This window comes from Berghia stephanieae, chromosome 13 (genome assembly GCF_034508935.2).
Source record: "Berghia stephanieae isolate SIO BIC M18660-M18661 chromosome 13, UCSD_Bste_1.3, whole genome shotgun sequence".
Taxonomy (NCBI): Eukaryota; Metazoa; Mollusca; class Gastropoda; order Nudibranchia; family Aeolidiidae; genus Berghia; species Berghia stephanieae.
The window spans coordinates 22479140-22501707 of NC_088372.1; the positions used below are offsets into that span (position 1 = coordinate 22479140).

Here is a 22568-nt window from a genome sequence, read left to right on the forward strand (position 1 = left end):
TTAGGGAGCCCAGTATATGTTTATATATGTGTATACCTAAGAGTGCATTTTCAAGTGAGCTACCACCAAATTGTCTAAAATAAAGTAAGTCCTTAAGATTAAGAGCTTCATGGCCATAGTGTCGAAGCTTATCCCAGTGTGCGTAGAGTGAAGTGGCCGAGCAACGCATTTACTAACTCCTGGGAAGGTCCATCCCTCAGAAGGGGCGCTCAGGGAAATAACCTGGGACTCAAACACGGCAAAAAATATTCCCAGTTGCTCCGTGCGCCATTGTTTTTGCAGTCCCCGACCCCTTTAGAAACCTGACGACCCAGGTTAAGATCAGAGATAGAAGGGACCAGGCAGAGGAGTTTATTTGTTGTTGTTGTATACCACTGAATGGACTTGGTTTGTTTTGTTTTGTTTGTAAGGGTTTTACGGCGCTTGCAACACATTAAGGTCATATCAGCGCCAGTAAAAAGGAAGAAAATGGGATAGTAAAAAGTTCTGGAACTACAATTAGAGCACCCAAGAAAAAGTAAGGCAAAGGGGATTTGTTTCAAATAGGAAACAGTAGATTCCAAGAGCCCACTATCAAAGTACTTAGTTTGAGATCACCTAAACGTCTCATTCAGACACAAGCACAGGTCCCAACAAAGAGGGATACACTCAAATGTTTACAAAGCATAAATAATATGTAAACAAAACAATAAAGAGCATAACAGACAGATGATTTACAAGGGAAAAATAAATCTCCCAAAACTCGAACTATACATTTGACTGTTTCCCTCCCAGCCAGGTCCTGGACAAAACCAAGTAATCCCATCCCATCCCGAGACAAAGACAGAAAACAAGTTGGAAAACAGACATAGGGGGATAGAAGACGCAACGAGTACGTCCCTGCCCATTATGGGAAGTCGGGAACCCCACCCAGTGAGTGAATGGAGTTGGATGGATAGGACAGCAGATCTGATGGACACAATGAACGGCTTCAATCAACATCTCATTCACTTTAACTTGCACAATGCTTGCTTTGGTTTCGTGGTAGACAGTTCGTCTGACGCCCGAGTTGCCAGGGTTCGAATCCATATTTGTGGCGATGCAGAGTCATTGTAAAAGTCTCATTTACAGTCTCACTTGTGTTAATTGGAGTACGTTACTGAATTGTAACAACGTTGTTCGTGTCCATATAAATCTACTACCAGCTGCACGTTGAGCTCATTGTGGGTTTTATGATACATCAAGCTCGTGTAAAATTAAATTTACATTTGACCGAAAAATGATACATAACGATAGAAGTCTACAAATCATATTGCAGGTTTATTTCAGTTCCAAAAGCCATCACAAACATTCATCCACTGTATCACATAAGTCTTTGGTCACCAAATAAAAGCATGAAGTTTGCTATGTGTACAGTGCAACATAAAAGGATAGAAACAGTTTTACTGATAAAACCCTCAAATGATAACAAACCAATATGTTGTTGCTGGTAAGTTGCTTAATTGCATTTGTTAAAAAGCATAAACTGTGAAGCAAAAGTGTTGAAAATCGTTTGAATAAAGTTTAATGCAAAAAAAATAATTCTTAAGCACTTTATGCCGTTCTAAGCTGTCGTTGCTGCATTTTTTTTCATTATTAATTATTATTATTCTGATTAAGGATGAGGGGATAAAGAAAGAATGAAATTAAATGCACAGAGGTGTCATTTCTTGACAGTCACCTCTAAAGATTGCAACTCTTAAAACTATCATAAAAAGAATAGTGAAATTTTACATTAGGTATCTAGAAAATGCTGAACATAAAGCTACATTGGCCAATTAAGTTAGGGTTAGTAGAAAGACTTTTTATTCTGCCATATCTGATTCTTTCAGATAGTTCTACATAGCTGCCAACTTTTCAAAAATAAAATAAGGAACGCTCATTTTGCCCGGGATGAGGGGCGATGTGTGCCGAAGCCCCCCCCCCCCCCCCTTCATCGAATCGCAACATATAAAAGTCAGCCTTTTTAATTACTATTACTAACACTAACAAGTTTGAGATGACAGAGGCTAGTCCAAATGTTGCTCAATTATCGGGTTTAGTACCAGCACATTTGAATCGTTAAAATGACACTTTCCACAATGATTGTTGTTTTGTTTTTAAGGGTTTTACGGCGCTTGCAACACATTTAGGTTATATCAGCGCCAGTAAAAAGGAAGAAAATTGGATAGTAAAAAGTTCTAGAATTACAGTTGAAGCATCCAAGAGAAAGTAAGACATAGGGGAACTGGGAACAAATAGGGATCAGATGTAGATTCCAAGAGCGTATCACCAATGTACTAAGTTTGAGATCACCTATAAGTCTTATCCGGACACAAGAACAAAATCCAACAAAGAGGAACACACTCAAATGCTTACATTATACATTAAAAAATAACAAATATAGTAATAATACATAACAGAGAGATGATTTACAAGGAAAAAAATATCATCTCCCAAAACAATAAATATGCATTTGACTGCTTCCCTCCCAGCTAGGACTCCGGCGAGGGCCAGGAAAAAAACAAGTAATCTCATTCCAAGACAAAGACTGAAAGCATGTTGGAAAACAGATATAAGGGGATAGAAGACACAGTGTGTACCTCCCTGCCCGCTATGGGAGCTTTCCACAATGAGATCAAAATTCAGAACGGACAATATAAAGAAAGAATTCAACTGCCTCAACTTTGATAAGGACCAATACACAAGAAGCACGATTGTAAAATAAATGAAATAACTTAAGATGGTTAGAAATGCATAACTACCAACCTGGTACATCACTTGAGAGGGCGTTTTGGGGTAAAAATTAGGTGAGTTCAGATAAAAAGTAGACGATTGCATATATGTTTTCTTTCATGCAACATAATGGTCTTTAAGTAGTATACTATAATAGTAGTTATAGTAAAATGCACCTCTAAATATTAGAGAATTCCTACTTCTTTACTTTGACAAGATAAACACACCTAAAAATGGAGTATACTTATTTTTCTTGAACCTAAACCGTTACAAAAGCTTGCTTGAAAAAAAAAAATTAAAATCAGATGAAGATGTTTTTAAAGGGATTAAATTTATATATTTCATAAATTAATAAAGGGAAATAATCATTGTCATCTTTAATCAATATAAGCAATTGATTTTCTTATTGAATACCTTCCAATCAAAAAGGTGGATTTAATTTTATTCTTAATTAAAATAATATTTGTAACAAATAGTGAAAGTATCAATACTGTCTTAGAATATTCAAAGTATATCGAGGCTAACATCCATATCCTATGCAAATCTCCAATACATTATGAAAGGTTTGAGTAAAATACAGGCGTCATATAAACGAATGGAACTTTTTTAATTGTTGAAAATCATTTATGTTAGAGGCATAATTCAAATTAAAGAGCTACACAAATGGAGATTATGCTCTCACTGGACACCAATAATAATGATAATAATAATAACAACAATAGTAGTAGTAGTAATAGTAATAATAATGGATCAATAATAATAATTCATTAGGCTCACATGGCTTTTTTACCACAAATTAGTCAAAAATTACAAAATACGGATTTTGAACTAAAAATAAGCACTTACGGACTCAGGAAGTCAAATACGGAACAAATCCGTTTTTAACAGAACGGTTGGCAGCTATGGTTCTACAAAGCATTTGTCTCTCAAGCTGAGCAAATGAATGTTCATATAATATAAAAAAGGATATTGCAATGATGAACAGATTGTACTATATAAAGATAAAACGTTTTTGTAAACCCCCAAAATATGTCAATAACACTATACAATACAATGAATGTAATACAAATCAAATTCATGATTGTCATTACACCGATTGAAACGCTCTTTCCCTTCTATATTTATTTCTTTCATTAAAAATCTTTGTCTTCACCAAACTAATTAGTGTACCTTCAGGGATTCCTTTTTGTGAAAATACCCTGTGGTGTTTTAAGAACAGAATAATTTCAGACTTTCTAGGTAATGATCCCCTTGAACCATGTGCTGAAACATCTTCGACAAAGTTTTTAAAATATGACTTGACTCTATCTGTATCCTCATCTGACCATGACATGTATCTCCGATTTTTGCTTGAATTCCTCTTGGGTTCAGTTTGTTTTGAAGAACACGTAAGCTGATTTGGCACTCCTGCTTCACCATCAAATATTTCTTCTTGATTTGCAGCTGTTACTATGGATGTTCCAAAATTTGCATTTGAGTCTCTATTCACTACAGAGTCATTTGTTTCAATGTTACAATTTCCTTCCCCAGTGACCGATGCTGAGTTATCAATTTGACCCAAAAAATGACCAACTTCTGTTATTTCTCGTATTGCAAGTGGACACTGATAAATGTTTTGATTGATTGATTCACTGTGTCCCATATGTCGATAGAAGACATCTCTCTCGTGTTGTGGGACATCAAGTAAGGCAAATAATGTCGAAGCTCGGTGCCTGAATTTATCAGCTATTAACAACTGGGGTTTCTCTAAATCCTTTACTAAGGAAGTGACATATTTGATGGCAATGTAACCACTTACATGATCTTTGGATATTCCTGTATTTGGAAAAAGAAATGGGTTGTCTGAAATATCAACAGCTTTACGCTCCTGTGCAAGTTTCCTTAAAGGCTGAATTGTGTCATTGGGTATCAACACAGGGACCAACATCTTGCTTCCCTTTCCAGACTGATAGGCCAGCTTATACTTCTCAAGTAACGCTTTTTCCAGAGGATCAGTGACATGTTGTACAAGCTGGGGATCAACCCATACACCTGAATCTGCATCATTCCAGTCTTTTAACAACATCCTTGCGGGTTCTCCGCCTCTCCTCGCATTAAACATTGTAAGCCTAGCTACGATGACATTGCGAAGCCTAACAAACATATGTGAATCAAATAATTGATAATCATCCTCACAAATACGGACCATCTCTTCAGTAATAAATTGCCGTAGCTTCTTTATATCATTCTCTAATGGCATCTCTTTGGGTTTTCTCAAATTTGTTCTCTTTGCTTCACATTGAACTCTGGCTGTAAAAAAAATACTATCCCAATTATAATCCAGGACAGCTTTGAACAAATCTATCTCTGCGGATTCTTCCATTTTGTTTTGCATTATATATTCCCCTTTTAAGAAATTAATTAACTTTTTCAATATAAATCCAATTGAAAGCTTCAAGCCTGCTTTCAATGTCCCATCCTCTTTCAAAGTCATTTCAGAAATGGTTTGCGATATTTCATTAAAGTTACAACGCTTCACCACGTCCTCTCCAGAGAAAGAAGGTTGATTCGTTCTCTTCCTAGTTTTTAAAATCAAATTTCCTAAGATGCGTAAATCACTCATTATAACTTTTCTCTCCTTCTTTGAACTTTTACTCCACAATTTTGTTCCTAACAATACTATAGCTTTGTCTGATCGACACAAATTTCCCACTTCATCATTCCGAAATTTGTCAAGAATATTCTCCTTTATTTCTTTACTTGCATTGGGAGCCACGGGATAAAATTTTACAACCCCAGTACACAGAGCATGCTCAGTACTACATTTCTTTTTGTGTTCATAAACCCTTCGTCCAGAGTAAAACCCCTTACAGCCAGCACACATAACAACTTCATGTGACCCTTGTGCTCTCTCACGCATAACTATTGAATTGTTTCTAGTGTTTGAATAAAAAATGCCCTTTTTCTTGAGATAATCCATTGTTCTATCCCTTTCCTTTACAGGCTGTTTCATGGCCTCTGTAACTTCTGTCTCATCTTTGTGTTTCCTCATCAAATGCCTTGAGAGTTTTGTTTGCAACTGTCCACAGTATGGACAGGGTCTCCTTGGCTTTTTGTATTTCTCTGGAAAAAAAAGAAGAAAATAAAGCACATCATGCTATGAACTATGAAAATAAATCAATAGACAGATCATATGCACATCAGCTACATGACAGCGATAGAGAGGAATAGCATTCCAAATATTTAAGGCCTGGACAAGTAACTGTCATAATTCCTTCTTGTTATATACTTTTCTACCATCTATTCCTTTGGAAGAGGTATGTTAGATTTGTGGAGACCTCTGCCACATAACAAATCCAGTGAAAAGACGCCATATTTTTTTTTGAAATAGAAATAAATAGATCAATCCACCCACTTCACTGGGTTCAGGGTTCCCTCTTCATTATAATCAAAATATGAACATAAATCGGAATAGTAACACATTGAAGTCTCATCTGAATACATAGATTGTCCTTTGTTGTTTCAGCGAAAAATCAGACAGAATGTCAAAAGAATTTTAGGTTTTTCCCCAACCACCCCTTGGAGGTATCAGTATCAGCGGAATGGTAAGCGTCATGTTTTTTACGTTGAGCAACAAAATTTACTCCAAATGCTTCACTCGACCCAGGCGGAAAAGCAATCAAGAATAGACCCAAGTCCTATCCAAAGACTAACATTTCATTTAAGTTTATTGTAGGCCCTTGGCCAATCGACAAAATTCAATTCACATAAATTATTTACAACAATCAGAAATTAATTATATCAATAATAGTAATAGAATGCAATGAAGGCAATATCATAATAATAATAATAATAATAATAATAATAATAATAATAATAATAATAATAATAATAATAATAATAATAATAATAATAATAATAATAATAATAATAATAATAATAATAATAATAATAATAACAGTAGCGGCTATAAGTAACAATTAATATAGTAACAAAAGTAATAATAGACTATAGTTCATAGTCATAACAATGACTTTCTTTGTCATTGAGGGAGTGAGAAAACATCACCGGCTGGCAAAACAAACAGCCGACATCAATCAAACGTCCTCCAGACCGGTTGAGCATCGGCTTCATTAATTCCTTAAAGACTTCCCCCCAACTGCCTGAACGATGCTGATGCCCAGACAACTTAATCCTGATTTATATTTTGTGGGAATGAAATATGACATGTATATGCCGGAAATATTTCAATAACAAACACACTGTTCAGATAGAAAATATTTGAGTCTTGCCTTTGTTAATTGATACAGGTAAGTTAGGAAAATAAATGCTAGTAAAAACGATCAGCAAGTTCGTGAACACTGCTTCTCAACTCGAACATATGTTTTCATCAAATCTACACACATCATGTTGTGAGCTGAATTTTAATGATCTCAGTTGTCATTGAAAGGAAACCCAAGAATTTTAGAATAAAGAAAAATATTGAACCTGGAAGTCAAAAGGGTTTGTAGCACAGCAGGCATTATCAAAGTATAATTTTAGTACCGACAAATTAAAAAGAAAATGTGCTTTTCTTTAAATGCTCCCAATCATCATATACTGTTTAGGTTGCAAGATTAATAAAAATGTTATCTACTCTGATTCTCGTTAAGTTTCCAGCTGGTCTGTGAAAAAAAGCCTTAAGCATCATAGAAATACAAAGAAACAGTTTTAATATATAGATGGGTTGTAACAAAAAAACCATTTTAACACTTAAAATAAAAGCAATTTAAGTCTATTACAGACAAAAAAAAAACCCCCAATAAAATAAACATGAACATTTTTATGGCTGGTTTCACTGATATCACTCACACATTGGGGTTTCAGATTCTAAGATGTCTACCCTATCAAATTTGGATTTGTGCTTGTTATGTAAATGGTAGCGTATTTTGCGACGCAGCACTGCCAAAACAGAAAAAAAATGCAATAACACAAATGCAGCACCATGGAGGGGGTGGAAGTTTTCTTTTAAAAGGAATGGGTAAATTAAAATTGATCCCACAAATATCAAAGGAGAAGAATGACAAAAAAATGACTCACCATTGCACGTAACACGTTGGTTTGCAAGTGTATAGCATTCGGGTTGAACCTGGGTCCCAGACTGGCAACGAGGTTCAGTCTGTGATAGTTGTGGATGAGGCTCTGACTGAGTTGGGGAATGAGCACTAGGTTCCAAAGACAATGATGTACTCAGCATTGGGTACCTCACAGAGTACGTAGAGGAATCAGACTCGGAGTCAGCAACAAAATCGGGACCCTGTATATTTTGTGGAAAAGATGACAGATCAATCAATTTATTCATGTTGACAATAAACATGAAGAGCCATTGTTTAATAATCCAACTAAACAATTAGCTGGTTAATAATGCAAGTATAATAAAAAAGAGTTGAGAAAGGCAGACATATTGTCTAAGTATTTAATATGTTCAACTGTGCTTGGATAAATATAGATACACCAACCAGGGTTTCAGTAAACCGTTTTTAACCAACTCTTTAAATCCTACACCAGGACCAACAACTACAAAACAATTTTTTATATCACTACGATTCTGGACATATAAACGGTTGTCATTGCAACAATATGAACTTCCTAACCTTGCAACTGCAATATAGTTAACAAAAAAAGTTGATAAACATTACGATGCAAGAGAATTTGGACAAAATGCGAGATCAAAAGTATAATCCCAACAGAAGCTATTTTAATTTTTCCTGGAAACGCATCATTTTCACATTTTGTCAAATAAAAAAACAAACGACTTCAAATGTGAATGGCTCATCAATGAATATCACTTCAAAATATAACGAGGAAGGTTTAAAATAGTGTTATTGTTGGCGAAGTCCACTGCAAAGAAAAATTTTTAACAACAAAAAACTAGGAGATCTCACTGGTGTAAAACAGTGTTGTCCTTGTCCTGAAATATTGTATTGCGCCTAACAGACTGCAGGTCTCATCTTTTGTGGCAAATGTGTTTTGTCCACCACAAAATATGTTGATGTGAAGCATTTTGAGCATGGTGCCAACTGTGGATAAACGCTATACAAATGTTATGATTTTATTTTAATGTACATACTTACCACAAATGAATCATGTGATATGGAACTTTGTTCTGCATCACTTTCAGGCTCTGAGTTGGAGTCTATATAGAAAATAAAAACAACAAAAAAAAGCTGAAGACTATCATGTGCAAGTTTTTCTCTAAACTCTTAAACAAAAAATCATGCCATCTTGTGCTGTAAAAGGATTTTTTAAAAATTATTTACCTTATGACTATTGTCCTTTGGAAAAAAAAATTGTAATATCGTAACAGGCGTCTTTTCCCGCCCACATTTAAAAAATTTTGCGTTAACCAGGGACCCTTGTAAAGCACTTTGAGCATTTTTTTGTGGATATTGGCAATAAAAAGCTCAATATTGTACTTTAAAAGCTCACAAAAAATATGGGGGAAAAAATTACTGCAATAATAATTTCACGTTTTTCGTTAAATTTGGTATGGGTGGTGGGGGTATGGGGTTTGTGGTATGCCTCACTTTTGGATCGAAGGCCCGGGGGTTCCCTCATCAGCGCATAGTTAAACCCTTGGGAAAAAGACTCATCACTCACTTTCTTTTACGTACCAGGTGAAAAAATAAGATCGGCTTTAACAATTTTGTTGTGTCTGAAAAAATTTAAATCGCAACGGGTGTCAGCCCCATACGCATTTAAATGTTGCTGTTGCCCGGGACCCCTTGAAAACACTTGAGCATTTTGTGGATATTGCGCTATAAAAACCCCAAAAAAGCTCAAGAATGAAGGATGAAAACGAGGGCCCAAAAACTTTCAAATGTGTACCTCAAACTGTTCGTCATAGTGGTATCTTGTCAAAAGTTCTTGAATCTCATTGATGCCTAGCTCTACCTCTGTAGCGAGACAGACACAGTTTGAGGCCCAAAAGAATGAAAAAGATGATGATTTTTGAAAAAATTGTAATGTAGGCTACAATTCGCGACTTCATATCCATTCAAAACATCCCAAAGGGAAAATATGTATATATATATATATAAATATAATATATAAAATATATATAAGTATCAATCCACTATTAAGGTGACCACTGTGAAATGCACCAATTGGAGGACCAAGCATATGTCTTTTTTCAAATTGATTAAACTGTTCAATCTTTGTTCAAATGAGTATAGTTTGATTCCCTACAATGATTTATGAACACAATTCTGATGCTTGATGATCACAATGGTATATAGAAAATTACTCGTCCCCCTAATGTTTTACTAAGTGTTTCTGTAGCTTTAAAGGGGACATTTGGTTTAAAAAAAAGTTTTGGGAGGGCCACATTAAAAAACCCTTTTAGGGAGCCCAGTATATGTTTATATATGTGTTACCTAAGAGTGCATTTTCAAGTGAGCTACCACCAATTGTCTAAATAAGTAAGTCCTTAAGATTAAGAGCTTCATGGCCATAGTGTCGAAGCTTTTCCCCGTGTGCGTAGAGTGAAGTGGGCCGGCAACGCATTTACTAACTCCTGGGAAGGTCCACCCTCAGAAGGGGCGCTCAGGGAAATAACCGGGACTCAAACACGGCAAAAAATATTCCCCGTTGCTCCGTGCGCCATTGTTTTTGCAGTCCCCGAAACCCCCTTTTGAAACCTGGGCGACCCAGGTTAAGATCAAGATAGAAGGGACCAGGCAGAGGAGTTTTTTTGTTTTGTTGTTGTATACCACTGAATGGACTTGGTTTGTTTTGTTTTGTTTGTAAGGGTTTTACGGCGCTTTGCAACACATTAAGGTCATATCAGCGCCAGTAAAAAGGAAGAAAATGGATAGTAAAAAGTTCTTTGGGAAATACAATTAGAGCACCCAAGAAAAAGTTTAAAGGGAAAGGGATTTGTTTCAAATAGGAAACAGTAGATTCCAAGAGCCCACTATCAAAGTACTAGTTTGAGATCACCTAAACGTCTCATTCAGACACAAGCACAGGTCCCAACAAAGAGGGGTACACTCAAATGTTTACAAAGCATAAATAATATGTAAACAAAACAATAAAGAGCATAACAGACAGATGATTTTCAAGGGAAAAATATAATCTCCCAAAACTCGAACTATACATTTGACTGTTTCCCTCCCAGCCAGGTCCTGGACAAAACCAAGTAATCCCATCCCATCCCGAGACAAAGACAGAAAACAAGTTGGAAAACAGACATAGGGGGATAGAAGACGCAACGAGTACGTCCCTGCCCATTATGGGAAGTCGGGAACCCCACCCAGTGAGTGAATGGAGTTGGATGGATAGGACAGCAGATCTGATGGACACAATGAACGGCTTCAATCAACATCTCATTCACTTTAACTTGCACAATGCTTGCTTTGGTTTCGTGGTAGACAGTTCGTCTGACGCCCGAGTTGCCAGGGTTCGAATCCATATTTGTGGCGATGCAGAGTCATTGTAAAAGTCTCATTTACAGTCTCACTTGTGTTAATTGGAGTACGTTACTGAATTGTAACAACGTTGTTCGTGTCCATATAAATCTACTACCAGCTGCACGTTGAGCTCATTGTGGGTTTTATGATACATCAAGCTCGTGTAAAATTACATTTACATTTGACCGAAAAATGATACATAACGATAGAAGTCTACAAATCATATTGCAGGTTTATTTCAGTTCCAAAAGCCATCACAAACATTCATCCACTGTATCACATAAGTCTTTGGTCACCAAATAAAAGCATGAAGTTTGCTATGTGTACAGTGCAACATAAAAGGATAGAAACAGTTTTACTGATAAAACCCTCAAATGATAACAAACCAATATGTTGTTGCTGGTAAGTTGCTTAATTGCATTTGTTAAAAAGCATAAACTGTGAAGCAAAAGTGTTGAAAATCGTTTGAATAAAGTTTAATGCAAAAAAAATAATTCTTAAGCACTTTATGCCGTTCTAAGCTGTCGTTGCTGCATTTTTTTTCATTATTAATTATTATTATTCTGATTAAGGATGAGGGGATAAAGAAAGAATGAAATTAAATGCACAGAGGTGTCATTTCTTGACAGTCACCTCTAAAGATTGCAACTCTTAAAACTATCATAAAAAGAATAGTGAAATTTTACATTAGGTATCTAGAAAATGCTGAACATAAAGCTACATTGGCCAATTAAGTTAGGGTTAGTAGAAAGACTTTTTATTCTGCCATATCTGATTCTTTCAGATAGTTCTACATAGCTGCCAACTTTTCAAAAATAAAATAAGGAACGCTCATTTTGCCCGGGATGAGGGGCGATGTGTGCCGAAGCCCCCCCCCCCCCCCCCTTCATCGAATCGCAACATATAAAAGTCAGCCTTTTTAATTACTATTACTAACACTAACAAGTTGAGATGACAGAGGCTAGTCCAAATGTTGCTCAATTATCGGGTTTAGTACCAGCACATTTGAATCGTTAAAATGACACTTTCCACAATGATTGTTGTTTTGTTTTTAAGGGTTTTACGGCGCTTGCAACACATTTAGGTTATATCAGCGCCAGTAAAAAGGAAGAAAATTGGATAGTAAAAAGTTCTAGAATTACAGTTGAAGCATCCAAGAGAAAGTAAGACATAGGGGAACTGGGAACAAATAGGGATCAGATGTAGATTCCAAGAGCGTATCACCAATGTACTAAGTTTGAGATCACCTATAAGTCTTATCCGGACACAAGAACAAAATCCAACAAAGAGGAACACACTCAAATGCTTACATTATACATTAAAAAATAACAAATATAGTAATAATACATAACAGAGAGATGATTTACAAGGAAAAAAATATCATCTCCCAAAACAATAAATATGCATTTGACTGCTTCCCTCCCAGCTAGGACTCCGGCGAGGGCCAGGAAAAAAACAAGTAATCTCATTCCAAGACAAAGACTGAAAGCATGTTGGAAAACAGATATAAGGGGATAGAAGACACAGTGTGTACCTCCCTGCCCGCTATGGGAGCTTTCCACAATGAGATCAAAATTCAGAACGGACAATATAAAGAAAGAATTCAACTGCCTCAACTTTGATAAGGACCAATACACAAGAAGCACGATTGTAAAATAAATGAAATAACTTAAGATGGTTAGAAATGCATAACTACCAACCTGGTACATCACTTGAGAGGGCGTTTTGGGGTAAAAATTAGGTGAGTTCAGATAAAAAGTAGACGATTGCATATATGTTTTCTTTCATGCAACATAATGGTCTTTAAGTAGTATACTATAATAGTAGTTATAGTAAAATGCACCTCTAAATATTAGAGAATTCCTACTTCTTTACTTTGACAAGATAAACACACCTAAAAATGGAGTATACTATTTTTCTTGAACCTAAACCGTTACAAAAGCTTGCTTGAAAAAAAAAAATTAAAATCAGATGAAGATGTTTTTAAAGGGATTAAATTTATATATTTCATAAATTAATAAAGGGAAATAATCATTGTCATCTTTAATCAATATAAGCAATTGATTTTCTTATTGAATACCTTCCAATCAAAAAGGTGGATTTAATTTTATTCTTAATTAAAATAATATTTGTAACAAATAGTGAAAGTATCAATACTGTCTTAGAATATTCAAAGTATATCGAGGCTAACATCCATATCCTATGCAAATCTCCAATACATTATGAAAGGTTTGAGTAAAATACAGGCGTCATATAAACGAATGGAACTTTTTTAATTGTTGAAAATCATTTATGTTAGAGGCATAATTCAAATTAAAGAGCTACACAAATGGAGATTATGCTCTCACTGGACACCAATAATAATGATAATAATAATAACAACAATAGTAGTAGTAGTAATAGTAATAATAATGGATCAATAATAATAATTCATTAGGCTCACATGGCTTTTTACCACAAATTAGTCAAAAATTACAAAATACGGATTTTGAACTAAAAATAAGCACTTACGGACTCAGGAAGTCAAATACGGAACAAATCCGTTTTTAACAGAACGGTTGGCAGCTATGGTTCTACAAAGCATTTGTCTCTCAAGCTGAGCAAATGAATGTTCATATAATATAAAAAAGGATATTGCAATGATGAACAGATTGTACTATATAAAGATAAAACGTTTTTGTAAACCCCCAAAATATGTCAATAACACTATACAATACAATGAATGTAATACAAATCAAATTCATGATTGTCATTACACCGATTGAAACGCTCTTTCCCTTCTATATTTATTTCTTTCATTAAAAATCTTTGTCTTCACCAAACTAATTAGTGTACCTTCAGGGATTCCTTTTTGTGAAAATACCCTGTGGTGTTTTAAGAACAGAATAATTTCAGACTTTCTAGGTAATGATCCCCTTGAACCATGTGCTGAAACATCTTCGACAAAGTTTTTAAAATATGACTTGACTCTATCTGTATCCTCATCTGACCATGACATGTATCTCCGATTTTTGCTTGAATTCCTCTTGGGTTCAGTTTGTTTTGAAGAACACGTAAGCTGATTTGGCACTCCTGCTTCACCATCAAATATTTCTTCTTGATTTGCAGCTGTTACTATGGATGTTCCAAAATTTGCATTTGAGTCTCTATTCACTACAGAGTCATTTGTTTCAATGTTACAATTTCCTTCCCCAGTGACCGATGCTGAGTTATCAATTTGACCCAAAAAATGACCAACTTCTGTTATTTCTCGTATTGCAAGTGGACACTGATAAATGTTTTGATTGATTGATTCACTGTGTCCCATATGTCGATAGAAGACATCTCTCTCGTGTTGTGGGACATCAAGTAAGGCAAATAATGTCGAAGCTCGGTGCCTGAATTTATCAGCTATTAACAACTGGGGTTTCTCTAAATCCTTTACTAAGGAAGTGACATATTTGATGGCAATGTAACCACTTACATGATCTTTGGATATTCCTGTATTTGGAAAAAGAAATGGGTTGTCTGAAATATCAACAGCTTTACGCTCCTGTGCAAGTTTCCTTAAAGGCTGAATTGTGTCATTGGGTATCAACACAGGGACCAACATCTTGCTTCCCTTTCCAGACTGATAGGCCAGCTTATACTTCTCAAGTAACGCTTTTTCCAGAGGATCAGTGACATGTTGTACAAGCTGGGGATCAACCCATACACCTGAATCTGCATCATTCCAGTCTTTTAACAACATCCTTGCGGGTTCTCCGCCTCTCCTCGCATTAAACATTGTAAGCCTAGCTACGATGACATTGCGAAGCCTAACAAACATATGTGAATCAAATAATTGATAATCATCCTCACAAATACGGACCATCTCTTCAGTAATAAATTGCCGTAGCTTCTTTATATCATTCTCTAATGGCATCTCTTTGGGTTTTCTCAAATTTGTTCTCTTTGCTTCACATTGAACTCTGGCTGTAAAAAAAATACTATCCCAATTATAATCCAGGACAGCTTTGAACAAATCTATCTCTGCGGATTCTTCCATTTTGTTTTGCATTATATATTCCCCTTTTAAGAAATTAATTAACTTTTTCAATATAAATCCAATTGAAAGCTTCAAGCCTGCTTTCAATGTCCCATCCTCTTTCAAAGTCATTTCAGAAATGGTTTGCGATATTTCATTAAAGTTACAACGCTTCACCACGTCCTCTCCAGAGAAAGAAGGTTGATTCGTTCTCTTCCTAGTTTTTAAAATCAAATTTCCTAAGATGCGTAAATCACTCATTATAACTTTTCTCTCCTTCTTTGAACTTTTACTCCACAATTTTGTTCCTAACAATACTATAGCTTTGTCTGATCGACACAAATTTCCCACTTCATCATTCCGAAATTTGTCAAGAATATTCTCCTTTATTTCTTTACTTGCATTGGGAGCCACGGGATAAAATTTTACAACCCCAGTACACAGAGCATGCTCAGTACTACATTTCTTTTTGTGTTCATAAACCCTTCGTCCAGAGTAAAACCCCTTACAGCCAGCACACATAACAACTTCATGTGACCCTTGTGCTCTCTCACGCATAACTATTGAATTGTTTCTAGTGTTTGAATAAAAAATGCCCTTTTTCTTGAGATAATCCATTGTTCTATCCCTTTCCTTTACAGGCTGTTTCATGGCCTCTGTAACTTCTGTCTCATCTTTGTGTTTCCTCATCAAATGCCTTGAGAGTTTTGTTTGCAACTGTCCACAGTATGGACAGGGTCTCCTTGGCTTTTTGTATTTCTCTGGAAAAAAAAGAAGAAAATAAAGCACATCATGCTATGAACTATGAAAATAAATCAATAGACAGATCATATGCACATCAGCTACATGACAGCGATAGAGAGGAATAGCATTCCAAATATTTAAGGCCTGGACAAGTAACTGTCATAATTCCTTCTTGTTATATACTTTTCTACCATCTATTCCTTTGGAAGAGGTATGTTAGATTTGTGGAGACCTCTGCCACATAACAAATCCAGTGAAAAGACGCCATATTTTTGTTTTGAAATAGAAATAAATAGATCAATCCACCCACTTCACTGGGTTCAGGGTTCCCTCTTCATTATAATCAAAATATGAACATAAATCGGAATAGTAACACATTGAAGTCTCATCTGAATACATAGATTGTCCTTTGTTGTTTCAGCGAAAAATCAGACAGAATGTCAAAAGAATTTTAGGTTTTTCCCCAACCACCCCTTGGAGGTATCAGTATCAGCGGAATGGTAAGCGTCATGTTTTTTACGTTGAGCAACAAAATTTACTCCAAATGCTTCACTCGACCCAGGCGGAAAAGCAATCAAGAATAGACCCAAGTCCTATCCAAAGACTAACATTTCATTTAAGTTTATTGTAGGCCCTTGGCCAATCGACAAAATTCAATTCACATAAATTATTTACAACAATCAGAAATTAATTATATCAATAATAGTAATAGAATGCAATGAAGGCAATATCATAATAATAATAATAATAATAATAATAATAATAATAATAATAATAATAATAAATAATATAATAATAATAATAATAATAATAATAATAATAATAATAATAATAATATATAAATACAGTAGCGGCTATAAGTAACAATTAATATAGTAACAAAAGTAATAATAGACTATAGTTCATAGTCATAACAATGACTTTCTTTGTCATTGAGGGAGTGAGAAAACATCACCGGCTGGCAGAACAAACAGCCGACATCAATCAAACGTCCTCCAGACCGGTTGAGCATCGGCTTCATTAATTCCTTAAAGACTTCCCCCCAACTGCCTGAACGATGCTGATGCCCAGACAACTTAATCCTGATTTATATTTTGTGGGAATGAAATATGACATGTATATGCCGGAAATATTTCAATAACAAACACACTGTTCAGATAGAAAATATTTGAGTCTTGCCTTTGTTAATTGATACAGGTAAGTTAGGAAAATAAATGCTAGTAAAAACGATCAGCAAGTTCGTGAACACTGCTTCTCAACTCGAACATATGTTTTCATCAAATCTACACACATCATGTTGTGAGCTGAATTTTAATGATCTCAGTTGTCATTGAAAGGAAACCCAAGAATTTTAGAATAAAGAAAAATATGAACCTGGAAGTCAAAAGGGTTTGTAGCACAGCAGGCATTATCAAAGTATAATTTTAGTACCGACAAATTAAAAAGAAAATGTGCTTTTCTTTAAATGCTCCCAATCATCATATACTGTTTAGGTTGCAAGATTAATAAAAATGTTATCTACTCTGATTCTCGTTAAGTTTCCAGCTGGTCTGTGAAAAAAAGCCTTAAGCATCATAGAAATACAAAGAAACAGTTTTAATATATAGATGGGTTGTAACAAAAAAACCATTTTAACACTTACAATACAAGCAATTTAAGTCTATTACAGACAAAAAAAAACCCCAATAAAATAAACATGAACATTTTTATGGCTGGTTTCACTGATATCACTCCACATTGGGGTTTCAGATTCTAAGATGTCCACCCTATCAAATTTGGATTTGTGCTTGTTATGTAAATGGTAGCGTATTTTGCGACGCAGCACTGCCAAAACAGAAAAAAAATGCAATAACACAAATGCAGCACCATGGAGGGGGTGGAAGTTTTCTTTTAAAAGGAATGGGTAAATTAAAATTGATCCCACAAATATCAAAGGAGAAGAATGACAAAAAAAATGACTCACCATTGCACGTAACACGTTGGTTTGCAAGTGTATAGCATTCGGGTTGAACCTGGGTCCCAGACTGGCAACGAGGTTCAGTCTGTGATAGTTGTGGATGAGGCTCTGACTGAGTTGGGGAATGAGCACTAGGTTCCAAAGACAATGATGTACTCAGCATTGGGTACCTCACAGAGTACGTAGAGGAATCAGACTCGGAGTCAGCAACAAAATCGGGACCCTGTATATTTTGTGGAAAAGATGACAGATCAATCAATTTATTCATGTTGACAATAAACATGAAGAGCCATTGTTTAATAATCCAACTAAACAATTAGCTGGTTAATAATGCAAGTATAATAAAAAAGAGTTGAGAAAGGCAGACATATTGTCTAAGTATTTAATATGTTCAACTGTGCTTGGATAAATATAGATACACCAACCAGGGTTTCAGTAAACCGTTTTTAACCAACTCTTTAAATCCTACACCAGGACCAACAACTACAAAACAATTTTTTATATCACTACGATTCTGGACATATAAACGGTTGTCATTGCAACAATATGAACTTCCTAACCTTGCAACTGCAATATAGTTAACAAAAAAAGTTGATAAACATTACGATGCAAGAGAATTTGGACAAAATGCGAGATCAAAAGTATAATCCCAACAGAAGCTATTTTAATTTTTCCTGGAAACGCATCATTTCACATTTTGTCAAATAAAAAAACAAACGACTTCAAATGTGAATGGCTCATCAATGAATATCACTTCAAAATATAACGAGGAAGGTTTAAAATAGTGTTATTGTTGGCGAAGTCCACTGCAAAGAAAAATTTTTAACAACAAAAAACTAGGAGATCTCACTGGTGTAAAACAGTGTTGTCCTTGTCCTGAAATATTGTATTGCGCCTAACAGACTGCAGGTCTCATCTTTTGTGGCAAATGTGTTTTGTCACCACAAAATATGTTGATGTGAAGCATTTTGAGCATGGTGCCAACTGTGGATAAACGCTATACAAATGTTATGATTTTATTTTAATGTACATACTTACCACAAATGAATCATGTGATATGGAACTTTGTTCTGCATCACTTTCAGGCTCTGAGTTGGAGTCTATATAGAAAATAAAAACAACAAAAAAAAGCTGAAGACTATCATGTGCAAGTTTTTCTCTAAACTCTTAAACAAAAAATCATGCCATCTTGTGCTGTAAAAGGATTTTTTAAAAATTATTTACCTTATGACTATTGTCCTTTGGAAAAAAAAAGAAAATTAAGTCCGAAACCTTCTGGCTATTTTCTTTTAAATTTCAAGAACGTCAGAGTTGGCAAGGGAGGACGGAAATATAATTCCAGAAACCAATCTGTCTATAATCATATCCATATGATAGTTTTTCGTTCAAGATTCAGGTACAGTCCACTTAGGATAATCGCAATACCTTGGGATCATCGAAAATGTTGGGATTAACCGAAATTCAGTTTCCTGTCCACTATTTCAACATTTTACACATTTATTGTCAACTCAAACCAGTAAATAATATTCTTAGTCCACCACATACAGAGCAATTTGATTGAAACAAAAACCATATGGCAGCCCCGTGTAGATTTGTCAACCAAAAGCAGCTATGAAGCAAGCCGATATCTTATTCAGATTGGAAGAAGTTTCAATCTTTTTTCTCAACAATTCAACATTTGTCAGAGTTAAAGAGATTAGCCTTAATGAGAGACAATAAGCTCTCACCAAACTCGTTGGTCACAATGCACAGTTGTTAATCCTAAAACAAAGGATATCGCTCAGTCTCTCTTTATAACTGTCATTTATAACCTGTTGTCAAGATTATGACCAGCCCACCCCTCTTCTATTTAATGGCCACCGATGACGTCACAAACCCATACTGCAGAGCCCCGCCCTCTTTCGACTCTAACAGAGTGGTGACACACTACTGTAGCATTAAATCCTGCTCACTCTCGATTCTTCAACCTGTCACGATTTCATCCATGATGAAATTTAATCATGATATACTGTTTGATTTCTTGAATTTACCACTTTTTAAAAAACCGAAGTTTGTTGCAATTAACCAGTGACTTTTATATAGAATTATTTCCATTGCTTAGGAAATATTGTGATTAACCGAAAGTTGCGATTAAACGAGTTGCAATTATCCGGAGTGGACTGTAATAGTATTACACATCATGACTCAAAAAAAAAAAAAAAAAAAAGCAAACTATGTGTACCTAAATGTTATTCATTTCCTCATCAAATTACATTCTTACCATTAACATCATAGATCACATCAAAAGGGTTGTCTGGATTGACAGCAAGACATTTTTCAGGATTTTTAAAGCTCAAATCTCTCTGATCTGAAGTTACAAAAGAAATAGCATATTCTCAACATTAAACTATGATTTTGTGATGGCTGTGATATGGCATACTGTATGCATAAAGCAAGATGCAAAGACAGGTTTAAGTTTAAATTATTTTATATTCTTTTCAAAAATCCATTCTAGTTTTGCCAAAATAAAATAAACACGAGAAGTGTTGAGTTGGATAAAGCTAAAACTAAAAGTAGTAGTGGTAGTAGTAGTAGTAGTAGTAGTAGTAAACGACAGATCTTACTCACTAGTGTGAATCTACAGTCTACAGAAGTTCCCGAATTATCTGACTCCACTTCCAAATGACTGACTGACAAGTGACAATCATCAATCGGTGTGTGTGTGATTGTGATGTCTACCCTATTGAAAATCTTAAATCAACAGTGATGTAATAAGAATGGCCAATAACTTACCATTTAAATTATCTCGGTGTCTCTTCAATGATGCCTCCAGCATCAATTTACCCCACGATGCCATAGACGTCTAGTTTGGAACTCAGCAAGTGACGAAAAAATACTTGCGGCTATAGAGAGGACGTCCGTCGGCCACTCTCTCCGCAAGTCAGTTGTCAGTGGTTATCAGATAATCATTGGTTCTTGAAAAATATAGAAACACAGCGGTTCATTTAAAAAGACTCTTTTGTAGATCAAGATATAATGTTAGGTATTGCACTTTAAAATCTCTTCAGACATAGAACGGGTCAACTTGACGTCTAGACCAAATCATTTCGAAGATCGATATGGCAACAGCAACGCCTGGAATGGAGGATTTAAATGCGGCATCTGACGATTCTACTGCTATGACAGAAGATGCTCCATTTCACGACGTCGAGATGGCTTCAACTGGCATCAGGCATCAACATGCTACTCAATAATGGGTTTGATGAAGCGTTTGACTAAGAATTAAAGCTGATAACTGATAACCACCTACCTACTACTGACTTGCGGAGTGAGTGAGTGCCGAGTGCCTCTTTATGCGCGAAATTGACTAAACATACGTTTCACGAAAAAAAGAGTTACTATGTTTGCTTGTCTCTTGTCACCAAGATAAGAATCCGGACCAAGATTCGATAAATCTGTTTCTAAAAATAGATTATAATTCGTATATCTTGTTCATTCCTCAGTTCATCAACTTTCACACAATTTTATATTAGGTTTTCATTACTATAAAAATCCATATAATGCTCTAGAATTTTAGAGAAAATTTCGGAAAGATATATTGCCTCACTATTGAAATATATCGATGAAAACACTGGTACCCCTATTGTACTTTTTTCAGGCGGTCACCTTATTGACCAACGTGAAAATTTAGGCATAACTCTTCTTACTGTGGTGTTTAACAAATAACTTCAATACTATGATTTACAATTATATATCCTTGACGGTTGGGTTGACAACTTTAAACTAAAAATAGAAAAGTGAATGTGCTAGAGGTCAAATCAATAGGGGGACCGGATTTTGGTCTCCCTATTGGTAAAGTACTGTAAAATGAACTAATAGGGGTACCAAAAGTCTCCCTATCCGGTATTAATACATATATATATATATATATATATATATATATATATATATATATATATATATATATATAATAATAATAATAATAATAATAATAATAATAATAATTGTTACTATTATTATTATTATTATTATTATTATTATTATTATTATTATTATTATTATTATTATTATTATTATTATTATTATCATTATTATTATTATTATTATTATTATTATTATTATTATTATTATTATTATTATTATTATTATTATTATTATTATTATTATTATTATTATAATAATAATCTTTATTGTCCAAATAAAAGGCAATTCATGTGAGGTAAACAATGCTCAGTTTGGTTCATGGTATGAACACCAACACATTTACAAATACAGACACAGACATACACAAACATACACGCACGCACATTGTTTTTGCACATGTATACAAAAGAAATGAGCATACATACATATACTTGGCTTACGGACTGGGCACATTCTGCCACCAAGGCTATCTGACTTTTCAGATTTAACTATTTTCATGATTTCTGCGGTGATTTGGCTTCAACGATATAGTTGTTTTTAAGGGTTTTACGGCGTTTGCGACACATTTAGGTCATAGCAGTGCCAGTAAAAAGAAGAAAATGGAATAGTCAAAATATTCTAGATTGACAATCAAAGCACCCAAGAAAAAGTAAGACATAGGAAAATTGGTTCAAATAGGGAACAGATGTAGATACCAAGAGCACACCATCAATGTACTCAGTTTGAGATCACCTTAAAGTCTCATCCAGACACCAGCACAGGATCCCACTAAGAGGAATACACTCAAATGTTTACA

At 34.9% G+C, this 22568-nt stretch overlaps 2 protein-coding genes across 2 annotated transcripts in view; both read right to left on the reverse strand.

Annotated features, from left to right (window-relative positions):
• LOC144959174 (uncharacterized) overlaps positions 1-22568 on the reverse strand; it is a 62911-nt gene that overhangs the window by 21446 nt on the left and 18897 nt on the right.
• On the reverse strand, positions 1281-21232 carry LOC144959170 (uncharacterized). The gene is made up of 5 exons (XM_078891704.1): positions 20642-21232; positions 20130-20216; positions 18908-18969; positions 7792-8008; positions 1281-5835 (listed from the first exon to the last, which is right to left on the reverse strand). Exons 1-5 carry the CDS (start codon positions 20703-20705, stop codon positions 3821-3823), a joined length of 2445 nt encoding a protein of 814 aa, XP_078747830.1. The 5' UTR covers positions 20706-21232; the 3' UTR covers positions 1281-3820.

Excerpts from the sequence above, each read along its gene's own strand:
- LOC144959170 (XM_078891704.1), bottom strand. The coding sequence starts at position 20,705 with ATGGCATCGTGGGGTAAATTGATGCTGGAGGCATCATTGAAGAGACAC. Across the intron at positions 20,217-20,641 it reads ACACCGAGATAATTTAAATG|ATCAGAGAGATTTGAGCTTT; the intron begins GTAAGTTATTGG and ends TTGTAACTTCAG. Across the intron at positions 5,836-7,791 it reads CCAACGTGTTACGTGCAATG|AGAAATACAAAAAGCCAAGG; the intron begins GTGAGTCATTTT and ends TTTTTTTTCCAG.